Source organism: Epinephelus fuscoguttatus, linkage group LG11, assembly GCF_011397635.1.
Source record: "Epinephelus fuscoguttatus linkage group LG11, E.fuscoguttatus.final_Chr_v1".
Lineage (NCBI taxonomy): Eukaryota > Metazoa > Chordata > Actinopteri > Perciformes > Serranidae > Epinephelus > Epinephelus fuscoguttatus.
In genome coordinates, this window is record NC_064762.1 from 40,306,227 (window position 1) to 40,325,373 (window position 19,147).

The 19,147-nt window shown below is 39.5% G+C and overlaps 1 protein-coding gene across 3 annotated transcripts in view; it reads left to right on the plus strand.

The window, feature by feature from the left end:
* Nucleotides 1-19,147, plus strand: part of hmbox1b (homeobox containing 1 b) — a 43,432-nt gene that overhangs the window by 12,826 nt on the left and 11,459 nt on the right. For 2 of the 3 annotated variants that reach the window (XM_049590687.1, XM_049590688.1), the window contains exons 4-9: nt 5,855-5,965; nt 11,348-11,501; nt 11,771-11,853; nt 12,523-12,618; nt 17,227-17,321; nt 18,290-18,373. In XM_049590687.1, the coding sequence (XP_049446644.1) occupies nt 5,855-5,965; nt 11,348-11,501; nt 11,771-11,853; nt 12,523-12,618; nt 17,227-17,321; nt 18,290-18,373 (623 nt within the window). The remainder of the gene's footprint in view (nt 1-5,854; nt 5,966-11,347; nt 11,502-11,770; nt 11,854-12,522; nt 12,619-17,226; nt 17,322-18,289; nt 18,374-19,147) is intronic. The other variant, XM_049590689.1, reaches the window with a different exon arrangement.

Consider the following 19,147-nt stretch of genomic DNA (forward strand, 5'->3'; position numbering starts at 1 on the left):
AGTTTAGTAGATGATTAGTGTGTGACACTCAGTTTAAAACATTCATGCCCTGCAAAATTTGGGCTGATTTCTTCACAGTATTCTAATTTTTTGAATTCCTGTTTTCGTGGGTTTTATGAGCTGGAAGCCCAAATTATGTAAAAATAAACAAATAAATACTTGAAATCGTTTAAATTGTGGGCCCTGAATCTATAATCTATGAAAGTTTAACTGTTTTGAATGGAATTATGGAAATGAAACAACTTTTCCATGATATTCTATTTTTTTGGAAAGGGTCTGTATGTGCTTCATTTAAGGTGTTTTCTTTTGCAAGCACACTGTCATTTTGTCCATCGTGTATTTTTGTTGTTTGTTAATGTGCATCTCTTCAGTTAAAATTTAAAGCTTTACATGTTAAACAATAGATGGAAGATCAGAGGGGTGCTTCTTATATAGAAAAGTGAAAAATGTCTCCTCAGGGCTGGGACACATGCCATGTCTTTTACTCCCTGGGAAATGGGAGGTTGAGTGCTGGATGCTACTCTTGTGCTCACTCTGTGCGAACTTTACAGGGTGTGGAGGCAGGTTGCGTCGGAAGTTGCTAAGTGACCATCAGAGGTGTGCAATATCATCTTATTCACGATAATACCGGTATATTTTTTCATATGATATGAAGAATTTATATTGCGATACTTTAGATATTTCAACTTTTTGACATATTGTTGTCATACTGTGTCATAGCATGGCTGAAAGCAAAATTATTACTGAATCCTCAGTGGTTCCAAAAAGAAGAGCAGCTTCAGTAGTGTGGAATAAACTGTAGCGTCCTGAATGTTTTATGAACAGCCCCAGACTTCTCAGACTCTTAGCGATTTACCGCTCAGAGGGAACTCATTCAGTGGCTCCTCTGGTAGCAGCACAGCATCTCTCCCTCTCCACTCTTGCTGTTTTCACGCAGGAGTCGGTGTCGTCAAGTGATAGTGTCATAAACCTTTGGTAATGTAAACCTACATGATACCCGTGGCTCAACAAAAAATTCGATAGAAAAAAGCCCTCAGTCATTTAGGATTTTGCCAAAAGAGAAGGAAATCACCTGTTGTTTTATGTATAGAGATTCCATGGTACATTTTTTGTGTTTGGGAGCTGTGTAAATGTGTAATCTGGGTTAGATTTTATTTAGTTGTACTATTGATATTGTATACAGAATCAGAATCTCACTCTGAGTTACTGTTGTTGTTTACAAAATAAAGAAATGAGAGATCAGCTTTTAGTTTTTACTGAATATTTGACCGCAAATTGTTAGTTTAGAATGGATTATTCAGTGAAGTAGTAGACATGTAGTGTCCAGTAGTTAAACTTTTGAATAAACTATATTTTCATATTATTTGTATCATTAGAATTATAATAATTAGACTATTAGATTCTGTTTTTTTTTTGGTTTGACGAGGGGGTAAAACTAAATGTAATTTTCAGGGCTGCAGAGTAACTGTTTACATTGGTTTCACTGGTGCTCTAAGCTTTTCTCATTTAGGTGTGCTAGCACATAATGTATATATATCCTTTATTTAACTAGATAAAAGCCTCATTAAGATTAGAAATCTCTTTTTCAAGAGTGACCTTGTAACAATGTTTTATGCTGCTCTCTTTGCCAGGTCACTCTTCAAGAGTGAGCTGGCAAAGAGAGCAGCATAAAACATTGTTACAAGTTACAAGGCAAACAGACATATACAACTGTCACACACAACAAATGATTAAAAAAAACCACTGTGCAATCAACACGAGATACAAGGTCAGGACAAGAATAAATCTGATTGGAGTACAATTTCTGAAATGATTTAGGAACAGTCACATTGACTTAATGAGCAAATTTCTCGATCCTTTAAAATCGACTTTAACACCCCCATGGTGATCCACTCTGCCAATTTCAGGTCCTTCTGAAGATTATTCCAGGATGAAGGTGCAGCATATTTTAGTTTTCAGTAAAAAAAGCGCAAAGCACAATGGTACGCAGTGTCTAACTTCTTTAGACACTGGTCAGGGGCATTCATGAAAAGCAGATCACCATAATGCAGCAGTGGTAAAAAAGTTGCACATATCAAGTGTCTCCTTGCCTGAAGCGAGAAGTTGGATTTATTTCTAAAGAAGACTCCCAATTTAACCTTCAGCTTGGAGACAAAGTTTTTGATATGTGTTTTGAAAGACAAGTTCGGTGGCTTAGTGGATAGAGCAGGCGCCCCATGTACAAGGCTGTTGCCGCAGCGGCCCGGGTTCGACTCCAGCCTGTGGCCCTTTGCTGCATGTCACTCCCTCTCTCTCTCCCCCTTTCAGACTTGTCTGTCCTATCAATTAAAGGCTAAAATGCCCGAAAACATATCTTAAAAAAAAAAAAAAAAAGAAAGAAAGACAAGTTCTGATCAACGATAATACCTAAATATTTGTATGTTGTAACAATTTCAATTTCAATTCCTGGAGTAGTCAAGATCTTTAGAAGATCAGCTGTTAAGTCTTTGCCATTTGAAAATAGCATAAATTTGGATTTTTCTGCATTTAAAACCAGCTTAAGTTGAGTTAAGTGGGTCTGAACAACATCAAAGGCAGACTGCAGGTATTCCAGAGCTTAACTACTGAAGGGGATGAACAACAGATGACAGTATCATCTGCATAAAAATGATAAGTAGCAGGTAGGTGCACCAAAAACTTTATACCGTACCTTTTGGCGAAGCAGTCCTACATTTTCAACATTACCTTTCTGTCAGGTCCCATACACATTAGTAAATTTTTAAATAGCAGTACAGTATAAGGGTACACAGAAGCCAGGGTTGTGTTCATATTCCAGTTAAGGGGTCATGGCTCTGTGCAGTGGGAGAAGAGACAGTAGTGCAAGTATCAAAGACAGATACAAAGCTCTTACTGGGGACTAAAAGCATTTTGTTCACTGGCAACTTTGTTGGACTGTTTTTTTATTATAAACAACAACAAACATTTCAAACACTTCTGTATTACACTCTACAAACACTTAATACTTTCCCAAAAGACAACAGGTAACATCAGGTTAAAAAACTGAAAAGGATATTTAATGATAAGATACTGAAAATACAAAAAAAATGAGTAATAACAAGACGAGGTCAAAACCTTGTATATGGCTGGATCGTGTATGAAATGCTACAGGGCTTTTAATTTGAATTTAGGAGTTTTAATTTGAAACAGGAAGTGGCTGGCATATATCTAGTCAGACTTTTGTTCACTTTGACTTTCACTTTACAGAGCTGGCATGCGCTGTCACAGTTATCATCCAGCCCAAAAACTCATGTGAATCCATGTTAAAGTGAAGAACAGTGCACTTAGACACAGCCACGCAGCTGAAGGGAGCTGCTTTCTCTGGAGCTATATCCACTCATCATTTAACACAACCCTCCCCTCTTCAGCTTCAGTCAGGGACGTATGTCCCCTTACTGGGGATTCCCACCAAAAGCTTCATGGTCGCCTGCGGGCACTCTGGTCGCTCTGACGTCGCTCACACTGCCAGCTCCAGCAGGCGCTTACAGCGGCCAAAGGGGTGGGGCTGGGCGCTGCAGATGTGTCCATCTGGGCTGACCGGCTGTGCACTTTACAAGGATGAACAAATATACTATCATTTATATCTTCAATATGTATTATTGTATACTTCATTACACAATTAAAATAATACTAATAAACACAGTCATATAGCCTTTATGAGTCTTTTATTATTATGATTTTACCCTCCTGTTGGCATGTAGGACCACTGAGAAATGTAGGCTAATTGGTGGTAAATAAGCGGGAGCTTATTTGGAGGGAAAAAAGCGTAGCCTATATATATATAGCATGCACATCTTCGGTTTCCTCTTTCACCATGGATCGCACTTTCGGAAGCCTCCTTTGTATTGCATTGGCGTATTTGCTGAGGAAACGCAGAGCCCGGAGCCATTGGTCCATCTGGGTCCACAGAATCCTGCAAACATGGTCTGCAATTGGCTGCTGCTTTGGCGGCGGCGCTGCTCACTTGCATAAAGTTCAGCTTCTCTCAACTTCTACTTGACGCTCTGGTCACTGGCATCGCGCCGCTCGCTGCAGCCGACACCCCTGATGCCCTTTGTCGCCAGTGTGCATTGAAAATGAATGACGGCCGGCTGCTTATGATGCTCATAAAGCTTATGGTGGGAATCCACGGTTATGATGGGAGGAGGCTGCACAGCCCTCAGTCACTATCAGAACCAAGTTCCGCTGATAATTTGTAAAAACCTCTTATTGGCGCCGATAACCAAAGGAGAACTTTGTCATTGTGGCTGCAACAGTTCCAGCTTTTTAACATGCAATATTCACCTCAGTTTCAATCAGTCTTTTTTTTTTTTTTTCTTCTTCTCACAACCCGTTCTGACCATCTGTGGTTCTGGCATTGTAGCACAATATAATCAGTAATGTTAAAAATAAATTTAAGGCTTGTCTCATACAGACACAGCACAGTTACACGTTACAGTGACTATGGAAAACGAGCCGATCAAAGTTGACACTTATCTGATAACAGTAATGTGCTTTCCTATGCTGAAGCAAGTTGTTACATTTTACTTGTATAGCAGCTGGCTAGTTAGCTAGCTAGCTTGCTAATTCTATTGTGCTTTCATGCTACACTGGTTACAGAAAATGAGGAATATAGTACCACATGACTTTCAGTGTCCACTGCTCTGTCGTATGTATTTTAAAAGAGAAACGGCCAATAGGGAAAAGCCTAATTCATGTTATCACTCACTCTGACCAATGGTGTAACTTTATCACTCACTAACTCGCAGACAGACTTTTGCGTTTATAGGGCTGACCTTGCCTCTGCGGTCCAGCCAAAATATAAAACTTGTGTATTAGAAGGAATGTTTCGGTTAGTTCCACCATGGGTATATGACAGTGTGAATCCCAGTTGCCTCAGTGTTATTTTTATTTTTATATTCCATTCTGCTTTTGTGTTAAAAGGCTGCATGACAGCATCAGGGAGAAGGACTTGTGCTTCAGTTTGTTTTTTCCCTTGTTCTGGTGATTGGCACATCTGGGTGATGCCATCAAATTTGCATTAGCATGTTGAATGTGTTTCCATTTATAGACCCTACAGCAGTGGAGGAGCACTGACACACCATCCCTGTCTTATACACATGTATGTCTTTATTGCTGCTGTCGCTCTGCTATTTCATTTGTTCTTGTCATAGTGTAACTGACTTAGATGCCAATCAGCTTGGTGTGCTAACCTCAGCACTTATTGCTAATGGTTAAAAGTATCCGGGCAGAACTCATGCTTGTGAACTTTGGTTCTACATTACATGTATCAATGTAATAAATGCCAGGCGTACTTCACATATTTGTGGTCACATGTGGTCAAAGAAAGTGTCTATAAAATCTGAAAGAATTGAATTATCATTGCACATTTTATTTAGTTATTGTTTTGATTAAATTTAATGCTTCTGTCATGAATGGATGCATAAAAATAGCATAACATCTTTTTATGACTATTTCTGTTTGTTACATATTTCACAGGACAGAGATAGAAATTCAGAGGAAGAAATTAACATTTTTCTTCTTGAAAAAGATAAAAATTGAAAAATCAATACTATTGGTATCCTAATTTCCACCTCAAGAAAATTTCAAGCACCCAGCAGAAAGGAGTGAAAGTGGCCAGCAATATTTCTGTGGCTACAGCTTGTGGAAGAGAGAAGTGATGGGAGAGAAAATAAATTCAGAGCTAAGGACAGAGAACCCCCCCCCTCCCCAGTATCCCCTTCTGTCTCTCTTGAATTCTTGCAAGTGTTGTCTACAAAATGTGCCGGGGCTTGATGCAAAACACTCTGTTGTAATTCGATGTCTGGCTGCTTTCCAGGCATCAGCCAGAGCAGGATCTCCCATTGGCTACTGCAGCACGGCTCCGACCTGAGCGAGCAGAAGAAGAGGGCCTTCTACCGCTGGTATACGCTGGAGAAAACTACACCAGGTACATCAGTCTTTCAACTCTTACACTCACTCAGTCCTGACTCTGTGTGTATATATATATTTATGTATGTATGTATATATATATATATATATTTATGTATGTATGTGTATATATATATATATTTATGTATGTATATACAGTACAGGCCAAAAGTTTGGACACACCTTCTCATTCAATGCGTTTTCTTTATTTTCATGACTATTTACATTGTAGATTCTCACTGAAGGCATCAAAACTATGAATGAACACATGTGGAGTTATGTACTTAACAAAAAAAGGTGAAATAACTGAAAACATGTTTTATATTCTAGTTTCTTCAAAATAGCCACCCTTTGCTCTGATTACTGCTTTGCACACTCTTGGCATTCTCTCCATGAGCTTCAAGAGGTAGTCACCTGAAATGGTTTTCCAACAGTCTTGAAGGAGTTCCCAGAGGTGTTTAGCACTTGTTGGCCCCTTTGCCTTCACTCTGCGGTCCAGCTCACCCCAAACCATCTCGATTGGGTTCAGGTCCGGTGACTGTGGAGGCCAGGTCATCTGCCGCAGCACTCCATCACTTTCCTTCTTGGTCAAATAGCCCTTACACAGCCTGGAGGTGTGTTTGGGGTCATTGTCCTGTTGAAAAATAAATGATCGTCCAACTAAACGCAAACTGGATGGGTTGGCATGTCGCTGCAGGATGCTGTGGTAGCCATGCTGGTTCAGTGTGCCTTCAATTTTGAATAAATCCCCGACAGTGTCACCAGCAAAACGCCCCCACACCATCACACCTCCTCCTCCATGCTTCACAGTGGGAACCAGGCATGTGGAATCCATCCGTTCACCTTTTCTGCATCTCACAAAGACACGGCGGTTGGAACCAAAGATCTCAAATTTGGACTCATCAGACCAAAGCACAGATTTCCACTGGTCTAATGTCCATTCCTTGTGTTTCTTGGCCCAAACAAATCTCTTCTGCTTGTTGCCTCTCCTTAGCAGTGGTTTCCTAGCAGCTATTTGACCATGAAGGCCTGATTCGCGCAGTCTCCTCTTAACAGTTGTTCTAGAGATGGGTCTGCTGCTAGAACTCTGTGTGGCATTCATCTGGTCTCTGATCTGAGCTGCTGTTAACTTGCCATTTCTGAGGCTGGTGACTCGGATGAACTTATCCTCAGAAGCAGAGGTGACTCTTGGTCTTCCTTTCCTGGGTCGGTCCTCATGTGTGCCAGTTTCGTTGTAGCGCTTGATGGTTTTTGCGACTCCACTTGGGGACACATTTAAAGTTTTTGCAATTTTCCGGACTGACTGACCTTCATTTCTTAAAGTAATGATGGCCACTGGTTTTTCTTTAGTTAGCTGATTGGTTCTTGCCATAATATGAATTTTAACAGTTGTCCAATAGGGCTGTCGGCTGTGTATTAACCTGACTTCTGCACAACACAACTGATGGTCCCAACCCCATTGATAAAGCAAGAAATTCCACTAATTAACCCTGATAAGGCACACCTGTGAAGTGGAAACCATTTCAGGTGACTACCTCTTGAAGCTCATGGAGAGAATGCCAAGAGTGTGCAAAGCAGTAATCAGAGCAAAGGGTGGCTAATTTTGAAGAAACTAGAATATAAAACATGATTTCAGTTGTTTCACCTTTTTTTGTTAAGTACATAACTCCACATGTGTTCATTCATAGTTTTGATGCCTTCAGTGAGAATCTACAATGTAAATAGTCATGAAAATAAAGAAAACGCATTGAATGAGAAGGTGTGTCCAAACTTTTGGCCTGTACTGTATATATATATATATATATATATATATATATATATATATATATATATATATATATATACACATATACATATATACATATATATATATTTAAGGGCTGTGGTTAACAAAGAGAGGGATGAAGAGGCATAGAGCAGGTGCCAACAGAGGGCAAAAATCTAACTAAAATTGAAGGAGGGTCAGTCTGTAGATAAGCCCCTCAGTTTTCTCAGTAACCATTCATCGGATCAACTCCTCATTGGCGGGCATATTGCTGAGGACCCATGGAAGTGCAGTGTTGAGGGTGAGCTCTTGAGACCTATGAGACGTATTTATTATTAGTGTATTTCTACCACCAGAAGTACATACTGTGGAATATATATCGAGGGGACCCCCATTAACTGTTACACAGACAAACGGCATGCTGGGTAAAACTTGCTCTCTCATCAGTGGCTCCAGTGCATTCAAGAATAAATGAAGAAATAGAGGCTTTGGCTTTGGCTTGCTAGGAGATGCAACTATGTCATAGCATGTGTATTGCTCAGAACCCAAGGAAAAGCAGTGCTGAGTGTGAAGATGCTTGTATGAGCTGTTCTGGAGAGCGTTGCCAGCGGCAATACTGGAGACCAAGTGCATTCTGAAGAAGCACAGTTTGAACGACCACTGCACTACTGTATAGAATAAGAAAAAATGTATAGAATTAGAAAAGTGCACTCAGTAGAGTGTCGCGCTCTGTCAGGTGGCTGCTAGAGCTTTTCACAGCCACTCTATAGGCAATACATGTGATGCAGCTGGTTGGTGGATTTGTCGCTCCCAGCTCCCTTAGGCCCTGATCACACAGAATCCATTTTAGCAACTGGAGGCGTCTTTTTCTAATAGTTTTTAATGAGAATGAAGCTTTTTGCTTGCTGTTTTTGCATTGCTACGCGCTTCATGGTTCTGCGCTCTAGGTATCTGGTGTTTTTCCTAGAGTGCTTCAAACTCCTCAAGTTGAAAAAACTTAACTCAGAGCAGAGAGGTGCCCCATTTCATCTAGGCTTTTTTCCCATTGTCCAATCAGATGATTCGAGTGGCGCGCCTTCTGTGGTGGTCTCAACAACAAGTTTACAGTTAGTAAACAATGGAGGAGAATCCGGTGGTAGTGCTTGCTGGATACCCAAAGCTATATGATTTTACAATCTGCAGTTACCACAATCTCAATAGGAAACAGCAGGCTTGGAAGCATATTAGAGCAGTACTTGAAACCGCCATCATTGAGGCGGAACTCCTGGACAGGTGGTTCTCCCTCTGATCCACCCTCTTTTTTAGGGTCTCATGTACCCACACAGATCTCTGTTTCCCTGTGCTCCACAAACTATTTGCAAGTACCCTCTGCCTGTCCATTTTCGTAAGTAGCTACTAATTACTGCGAATTGAAGAAAAAAAACAGTAGATTGATTACATGCGAAGGTTAAGGTAAGAAAGTGATGGGATGGTTGCCTGGCAACAATGAAAAGACGCAGCAAGTGTTTTTTTATCTTACATTTAAAAAAAAAAAAAAAAAGGCAGTGCGATGTGCCTTGCGTTTTGCAACCAGGGCATCTTGATTAAGTGGATCATAACATGTTGGGTATGGAACTATTGTCTGCAGATGCTCTGGTCCAAAGTGGGACCAGACTTTTCTATGAATGTCACTTTTTGAGCCACAACAAAGGCCAACATTTGGCCTGCAGCTGAATAGGTAAGGCTTACTGTTTTTACCTGAGACATTTCTGGAAAACTTAAAGTCTGTCTGTAAAGACTGTCAGCAGACAGTGACAATATAAAAAGGCAACAAAACAGGTTTTTCAACATTTATGAATCACTGCCGATCTGAATCTGGCATGACACTGTCATGTCACTGTAGCCATCGAGGCCATAATAGAATGTAGTTTCATTTTGTCACTCTGAATAGTTAGCAAAGCTGTGGTTGTAGCAAAGCTGAGTTTTAATGTTGGGTATAAAGATAGCAGAATTTTCCTCAGTAATGGCAGCAGGAGGCGGCTCCAAAGAAAGGAAGCACAGTAGGAAAACACTGTGCTACCAGCAGTTTCTTGATAGACTGTTAATGAGATGAGTAAAAGTAGACAGTGCCCTGTGGTATATGTGCTGCAGTGACATGTAATATCTCATACGTTAGCTGAAGCTTTTTGAAGTGTTATATGAATTGGAGGCTGGTAGAGACAAAGGAAGATAAGGTTAGTAACAGCAGTGGCTTGTAGGAGCTGAATATTAATGTATTGTGTTCCGTTTTAAATGGGCACCTGGGCTTGATTTAATTTTAGCTTAAAGCAACTGGATTTTACTCAACAAAAGCTGAGGATCTCTTAGTCTAATTTTTGTCATGCATTTTTAATTTTAATGTAAGCATTTTGAGGCAATACCTGTGACCATTTTTGTTGTGAGTAGTTACCATGGTTACAGGTGTTGTTCTCATCCATTGCAAGGTTAGTGAAAAAGGCTGTTTACTTGTTCAGACACAGATTCAATATGACCCCCAACCCCCAAACTGTCTGTCTGAACACAACCGCTCACTCTGTGTCCGTCTTTCCACTGTATAGACGACCCGTTTTGTGAAACGACCTTTCCAGCAGTGAAATTCTTCTTTAAGTCCAACTTACGGCCAGTTCTCAAGTCTTGAGTCCAGTGCTTTAAAATCTCCTTGCACCTTAGTCCTGCTTTATAAAAAAGTTGTGAAAAATCAGGGTTGACATGTACATGTTAGTTTTGTTTCTCTGAAGAAGGACAACAGTTAAAAGATGAGTCTGTTGTCTTGCACAACCTTAAATCTACATTTCACTGCAAATGGTTAACAGCAAAAACAACAGACCTCTTGCTTCGGATCCCAACTGTGCATGTGCGTGTGCACATGTACGTTTACGTGCGCTGTATCAACCTATAGCCAGGCAGCAGACATCCCACGCCTCATCCTCTGCGGCATGTTCCTCGGTGGAGCCCTGCCAACACCGACAGCAGTGGAAACTGCTCTATGCTATTTATGGCCAGACTGAGCCCGGCCCAGCTCAGCCCAGCCCCACACACACGCCTCCATCACTGCTGCAGAGAAAACTGATGCCCCATTCATGCTGTTCTGATAACCTGGGCTGTTGCTGGGTGACCCAGTTAGGTCTTGTTCTCAATGTTTGTCAGGTGAGGTTATGATACTGAGGGTGAGCTTGTGACCCCCATAATACATCTAAGCTGTTAGCTTGATTGTGGCTATTTTTTAGTTTTAGTTCAAAGCTTTTGAGTTATAGTCTTTTCTGCTGTGGTCATGATTTGAGATGAGGAAGCGCAGTCCTTGCCAGCACTATTCAGTCCAGTTTATAACCACAATATATTGTGAGATTTGCTAAAGGTGATGCACATTCTCACATACATTTTCATGAGGCGATCAGCTTTTTGGCCATTGTGCGCTGTGCTCAGTTCGTCTGTCAAGACAACCGTTACACACATTATTACTCTCTTTTTTTTAAGACTCTAACCGGCACAGTTAGTGCTTCCAACCCACAGACACCTGCAAACAATATGTTCCCAAGGCTCATTGTGACCAGACTTCCCCTGACAGATGTACCATCTTCAGTTGTAACCTACCAGTGTTTCTGCTGCCTCCCGCCCCAGGTGCCACTCTAAACATGCGGCCAGCTCCGTTACCTCTGGAGGAAATGGAGTGGAGGCAAACCCCGCCCCCCATCACCACTGCCCCTGGAACCTTCCGGCTGCGTCGAGGAAGTCGCTTCACTTGGAGAAAAGAGTGCCTGGCTGTGATGGAGAGGTGAGTGAGGGAACAGAGGAAGAAGAGCAGGAGATTAAAGATGATAAATGGGAGTTTGTTTCATCAATCTGCCTTATTTCCACATGGAGTAGAGGAAACATTGCAACCTGTGCAAGAAAATTGCTGGAAAATGAGCCTGTGACTCTTGACATACAGTCTCAATATTGGCTTGGTAGTACCGCACACATAGCAAACAGCAGGAAGTTTGTTGACATCGTCCTTGTGTAATGAAATTAATTTAATCAGTGTGACTCTTCTGCTATATATAGCTACTTCAACGACAACCAGTACCCAGATGAGGCCAAACGGGAGGAGATAGCAAACGCCTGCAATGCTGTTATTCAAAAGCCAGGTAAACCACAGAAACCAGGAATGTGTGTGCAGCTTTGTTAGAATAATTCAGTGTTTTGTTATGTGTAGTGGATAATAGCTTTATTTGCTGGTGATGAATATTCCTGTAAGTTATGTGAATATTTTGAATATTACCATGGAAATTGTCCCTCTGTACACAACCATAAACACCCATTAATCTGTACATGACATCTTTTTACATTTGGTATGTCATACATACGTAAGTGCTAAAGAGCTGAAACAATAACTTGATTAGTTTTTAAGTTCAGCAGAAAATGTATCTGCAACAGTTAAGCCTTAAAATTTCCTCATTCCAGCTTCTAAACTGTGAATATTTGCTGATGCATGGATATTTTTCTTGGATATGATGTGGACTTTACAGACCAAACATCTGTGTTGCATGTGTTGTGTGATCGGCCCCTTATGCAATCAAATAAAATTATTTCCTTTCAAAAGATATTTTACCATCATCAGTTATGAAACAATCCAGATCATAAAGGCACAAATAAAAGTGGAATTCACAGCTTGAGGGAGCAGATGGATGAAAAAAAAAGGGCCCAAAATGAAATAAAAAAAGATTAGAACTGACTGGATAAAAAATAATTTAAATAAGACAATATCATTTTGAATTGTGCACTGAGTGATCAGATTGTCATGTGATTTGTTTCAGGGAAGAAGCTGTCTGATCTGGAGAGGGTTACCTCCCTGAAAGTTTACAACTGGTTCGCCAACCGTCGCAAAGAGATCAAGAGACGGGCTAACATTGGTAATGTGGCTTTAGGGAGAGACCACAAATCTCTATTGAGACTTTTGGTTGCGGAGCACTGCGCATTTAATTACATTCCTTTGTGTTAACATGACTATTTGATATTTAATAACAGCAATTATACAGATTATCTTATGTATTGAATGGCTCATCATAAATGTATTCATTCCATCACTATAATTAGGCAGGTTGATGATTGTTAATCAGTCACCTGATATCTGTAATGACCTCTGGCAAAGTATTCCCATACCTGCTTTGGAATTTAAAAAAAATCCTCTTGCTGCCTGCATTAATCTAGATGCCAATTAGATTTATAAAATATAACCTCCATTACTTGCTAGCCAAAGGACTTAGTAGAGAAGACCACTGAAGCAGTTGGAGAGATTCAGTATCGTCTGGCCACAGTCTGAGCTAATGTGTGGTAATTAGAGCAGTGGTTCCCAACCTTTTTTGTCTGGTGTACCCTCAAAGCCTGGTCAGATGAGCTGTCATTTTGCAAATGTGTTTATTTGACTTGGTATTTAACTCTATGTTATGCATCTGTGATAACTATATACAAGTGGGCATTCATCCATGTTTTTCATATAGTTTAACTGTTCGTGTTGTTTAGTCAAGTTAGCATTTTTACTCCTGTCACTTAGAGTAGCAGAATTTGGATGTTTCAACTATTCATCCATGATAGCTATATATAGCTTTTTCACTATTTGCATTTAGGTCACTACTGTAAACTGTTCATCCATTACTTTCAGGTATCAATTTAAATAATGTATTCATTACATTTAACTAGTCTAACAATGAATCTATTACTTCTAGCTGACTATTTAAGCTGTTTATCCATATGTCAACAATTTACCCATTACTTCAAGCTAACTCTTCCAACTAAGTATCTATTACTTTCAGCAACCAATTTCAAACTTTTTATCCATCAAGCTAATGCCGACCACTTAGCCATTACTAAAAGCTCACTATTCAAACTGTTTTTCCATTAAACTATCAATTTCAACCATTTATGTTACAAGTATCACAGCTGTAACGCAATAAACTGTCAACCATTTATTCATTACTTAAAGTAGTCCAACTATGTTAACCATTTTTCATTACTTAAAGTATTACTTTTCCATTTGCTACTTATCCATTACTTCAAATTAGGTATTCCAGTTGTTTATCCAGTACTTTCAGTTATTAATTTCAACCAGTTATCCATTACTTAAACTATTCCAACTTTTATTTATTACTTTCAACAAACGATTTCACATTTATTTATTACTTTTAGCCATTTCAACCATTTGTTCATTACTTAAGCCCACTTTTCCAACTGTTTATCCATTAAGATAACTATGTCAACCATTTATCCATTACTTAAGCAGACTATTCCAACTGTTTTATACATTACTTTCAGCTGTCAATTTCAACCATTTATCCATTATTTAAGCCGAGTATTCTAGGGTTGTAGTCAACCAAAGAAAATCTTGGTCGACTAAAGTCGCACATAATCTTCAACTAATCGATTAGTAGTGGGGAAAAAAGTGCACATTATTTTTACATCTGCGGTGGTGTGTCTGTGTCACTCTGCAGTTACACCTCCAAAACACTAGTCGGCGGTGGAGGACTGTGTTAAGTGCTGTAAAGTTCAAACTTTATTTATATAGTATAAATATGGATTAAAAGAGACAATTCCAAACAGAAGTATGCAAACTGGCTTCACTATAAATCACAGAACTGACAGACAAACACTTGTCTTTTTCTGGACACATTTTCCCGGACACATTTTCCCCACCAATATAACATACTAACGTTATTAGCACAAGTCTATGGCATTTTACATTGTATAAAGTAGCCTAGCATCTAGCGATCTTTTCCTCTTCTCATATAAAACCAGGGACAACAGCAACATGTAACAAAGGTAACGGTACATAATTTGGCTTCATTACAACTCACAACATTCACCAACAAAACAACTGTCTTGTACTAAACATGTTTTCCAAGCAAATACAACATGCTAACGTTATTAGCGCCACTCTATAGCATTTTACATTGTATAAATTAGCCTAGCGACGAGCGGAGATTTCCTCTGCTCATATGAAGCCAGGGTAGATCCCAAAGTATAAATCCCTGAAGGATAAATCACACACAACACTTAAAATGCTATTTCAGTGGAGGCTTTACTGTCTTCACAATTTATTGTTTCTTATCCGTGAAATACAAGTAAATACAAGCTTCGTTTCCACTGAGGGAAATGGTGTCAGCTTACAGAGACAGACAAGAGGTCTGCCTCACTGTGACACTGAGGGTGAGGGTGGGCGAGTTCAACTTTCTGTCATTTTCTAGTCTGGGGCCGCAAGTGGCCGTTTTGGTAAGGAAACGGAACCAGGGCGAGTGAGACAGGATCCGGAATTCGATGGATGTGCCTTTCTGTAAAAAATAAAAGCACCAAGCTAATAAAAATGCGGTGAAACTTTTAATTTAAAGAATATAATTTACAAGAAAAGCCCCAAGCCATTAAGTTAATCGATTTTCTTACACCCCTCATCACCCCAAATCGATGGTGCGCCAGAATTTAAAGTTTTACTATGGTGAACACTTTTAGTTTGGTGAATTTGGTGAATACCGCATCCGCTCCCTAGAACGGAACCAGAATCCAGACAAAATTCAGAGTGAATAGACACCAGGCTCTTCGCTTCAAGAGCCTGGTGACGCGAGGCTAGTCATTTTCAGAGGTAACTTTGCCTGTCCCACCATCACAGGAAATAATGGATTAATCCTGGAAAGCTGTTGGTGTAGCACTTTTCTCCTTATGAAAGTAACACAGCGATTATTCGACCAATGAGAATTTGGTTGGACAAGAGCATAGCGACCAAATAATCGACTAGTCGACCATGAGGCTACAGCCCTAGAGTATTCCAATCCAGTTGTCTTTTAAACTAAATATGTCAACCATTTATCCATTACATTAAATTAAGTATTTCAACTGTTTATCCATTACTTTTAGCTATCAATTCCAACTGTTTATCCATTACTTACCACTATGTCACTAGGCCACTAGAATCAAACCATGAAAACCCTCGACAAGAAACCTAACAGCTTCCATCACTGCAACATATGGGGAAAATATAATCTTTTGAGCTGGGAAAACTTTATAAAATATGCAAATGTATGCCTCATCTATAAAATAATTCATGGTCTAGCTCCTCCTCCACTCAGTAGCTTTATTCAGCAATGAGTAAACTCAAATCAGATCACAAGAGGAGTCACAAGAAGAAACTGCATCATCCCACTGCGAAAATCAGCTTTCAAGCAGTCTGCCTTTTCAATCAAAGCGGCACATGAATGGAATGCTGTACCAGCTCACATCAGGGACCTGACTACATACAAGTCCTTTTCCACACAGTTAAAAAAAAAATGGTTCATAAATTTCCAAATTTGTCAACACTTGTCTGGATATACTCATCATTACATCAAATTGCCCTGTTGCTAAACCTGCAGTCCTGTTGCTTGTATTTGTTTTTTGTTGTTGTTTTTCTTTGCTTGTTGCTTCTGGTCTGTGTTTGTGTTTGCTGTTAAATTGTCTTGTTGCTTGACTTGCCTTGGCGTTGCTGTTGTCATGCTTCCTCACTTGTCTTTCTTTTTGTCTGTCTCTGTTTATGCAGTTAGGTTACCTTGTTGTGTCTCTCTGTGTTTTATTGTAACATACACGTCAATGTCTTAAATTTGCTGTTTTTAAATTTTAGGCTGCCAATTCCCATCTGGCCAGGGACAGCAGATGAAAACTAGCCTTAGGGCTAACTCTGGCGTATTTACAGAAATGTTTATTAATATGCACTGTCCCTGACAAATAAAGTAATGAAATAAAATAAATAAATAAATAAATGTCAAACATTTACCCATTACTTTAAGCCAGGGTTTGAAATTAGCACCAACCGCCTGCAAAATGTTGTTAAAATAGTTAAATGGCTGATAGATTTGCCTCCCTCACCAGCCAACAAAACAACAGTAATCTATTGAGTAGCTGGTAGATAATAGAATCCACCAGCCACAGTGGAAGGTGGAATAAAAAAATTAATTTCCAATACTGCTTGAAGCTAACTATTTCAACCAGTTACTCATTACTTTAAGCCATTTCAACCATTTATGCATTACTTTAACTTATTATTACAAGTGTTTATCCATTATCATTTATCCTTTTTAACTGTTTGCAATTATATTTTTGATTAACTAGTTTAACATGCACTCCATTAATCTCAGTGGCCACTTTATTAGGTACACCTGTACAGTCTTGTGCAATCCAATACAGATGTTCTGCCATAAAGTTTACTTCTATGATAACTCACACATAGACAGTCATAGAAGTGATAATCCAGTATTTATCTAGACGTGTGAAGAATGAATATATGGCAGAGCTGTTGTATTGAATTGTAATAGATTTTACGGGTGTACCTAATAAAGTGGTCACTGAGTGTATATTTTTAAACTGGATCATAATTTTTCAGATGAATTCAGCGACACAATTTTTCCATGTTGCCTGTTTGGGAATCACTGCTCTTCAGTACGTTATGAGGGATATTATCAGTCATCTATCATAAATCTAACAATCCATCCTCTTCCTCCAAGAAGCCACAATCCTGGAGAGTCATGGGATAGATGTCCAGAGTCCAGGGGGACACTCCAACAGTGACGACATCGATGGGAACGACTTCTCAGAGCAGGTAGAGAGTGATTAAGTTTCAAGAGACACATAAATCCAGATTTATGTTCCATACAGTACTGTAAACGACTTGTCTGATCGAAGAGAAACAGTTCACTTTTCTGTGTGTTAAAGCTTCATATCTTCATTTTGTACTGTACTGTGTCTGATATTTTTATCAGATGCAGATGCAATTTATATTTTTTCCTTTGTTTTTCTTGGATCAACCTCTTGCCAACCATTCACATCCATGTGTCCACATCCAAGGCTCACTCTGTTCTTGGACAGCACTCTGTATTTCTAGTCATTAATCAGTGTGATCATGTATTTTACATGTCTTTCAAATGCATCAGTTGACTTAACTAATTAGTTTCCCTCTCTTTTGTTAAAGTTATGCAAGTAATAGAAGTTAGCAGCTTGTTGGGTTTGCTTGGAGTTAAACCATGTAGACTTAATGCCACATTACCGTGCCACTGAGACAAATTACAAGAACATTTGAGCTGCTGTTTTCCTTTAGATGAACTTTTAATATGTCCTTCCCCAAATATAGAAGGCACATAAAGTTTTTTATTTTTATGAAGTAATGTTGCTAAGAACTGTTGCCTGAGGCATGTTAATTAACAAAAGCTCGCTCTCCTCTTCTTTTTCCTGTAACCAATGGAAACTGAGCTGGAGCAAAGGAAGTATCAAGGCTCTGTAATATTGTAGAAACCTACAATTCAAGATTGTGTTTCAGTTTAAGCCTTCTAGCTTTACTCTTGATTGCACAACATGTAAACGCTTCCTGTCAAGTCAAGGCTGCTGAAAGTGAAAAGAGCCAGTTGACCATTCCAGAGTAATGAACACAGGGTGTACTTAATCTGTCAAGCAGTGTTGAACTAGTGAAGTATGAAAGAGGACAAGCTATTCTGAATATTGTGAATTGTTTCTCTAATTATACTTGAGTTTTTTAATCGTACATTGTTAAATGGCCATTTTTATTACCTCCAGGCATGTGACCTACCCTATTTTGACAAGAGACCTCTAAGCCGACCTTTTGGCCTTTACCGACTGGAGCCCACCTCACCAACACAGGTACATCCACGTTGAAACATGCCATTATGTTAACCAGAACAATGCATATTAATTCTCAGGGAAATAGGATCTGGTTCTCTTTAACCTGGCTCATACTTGCTCAGTTTTTGCCTTCATGCCAGTCCATTTTGATCCTCAGTTTAGCAGTTATGTTGCTGCATTTCTTTGTGGCTGTAGTTGCAGGGAGCACAGCTCTCCAGTGCAGTCCAAAAAGAGGGCAAGGAAAACTCACAATCAAATCACACAGAGGTTAAGAGCGGTCCCTTCAACACAATTATACTCTGATTGCATGTCTTTAAATAGCTGTCAGAATACAGTAATCAGGCGGCATGTCGCTTAAAAGTTGATTTGGTGCCATTGCTCGCCTATTTTCTGGCTCCTGTGACCTCAGTTTTTAACATCCAATAACAATTTGCTTTCACAAATTCAAACTCAGTCATAAAAAAACACAAGGCAGCAGATATTGTAAGGTTGGTTTGCCATTTTGCAGAATTATAGTTTTTCCCTCCTGTTGGCAGAAAATGTATGCTGGTTGGAATAACATATATAATGTGACAACATAGTTTCCTGGTTATGAGGAATAATTTTAAAACTGTATTTTATGAGCAGGTCTTACTGCACACTGAATATTCCTTTTCTCTGTTGGCCTGTTAAATTTTACAAACTGAAATGCTACAGTATAGTCACTAACCAAATCACAACTGACCATTCGCTTAGCCTCCCCCACCTTTGTTACTGTTGCTGCAGTTGTCAAGCTTACCCTTCTCTCCCTTC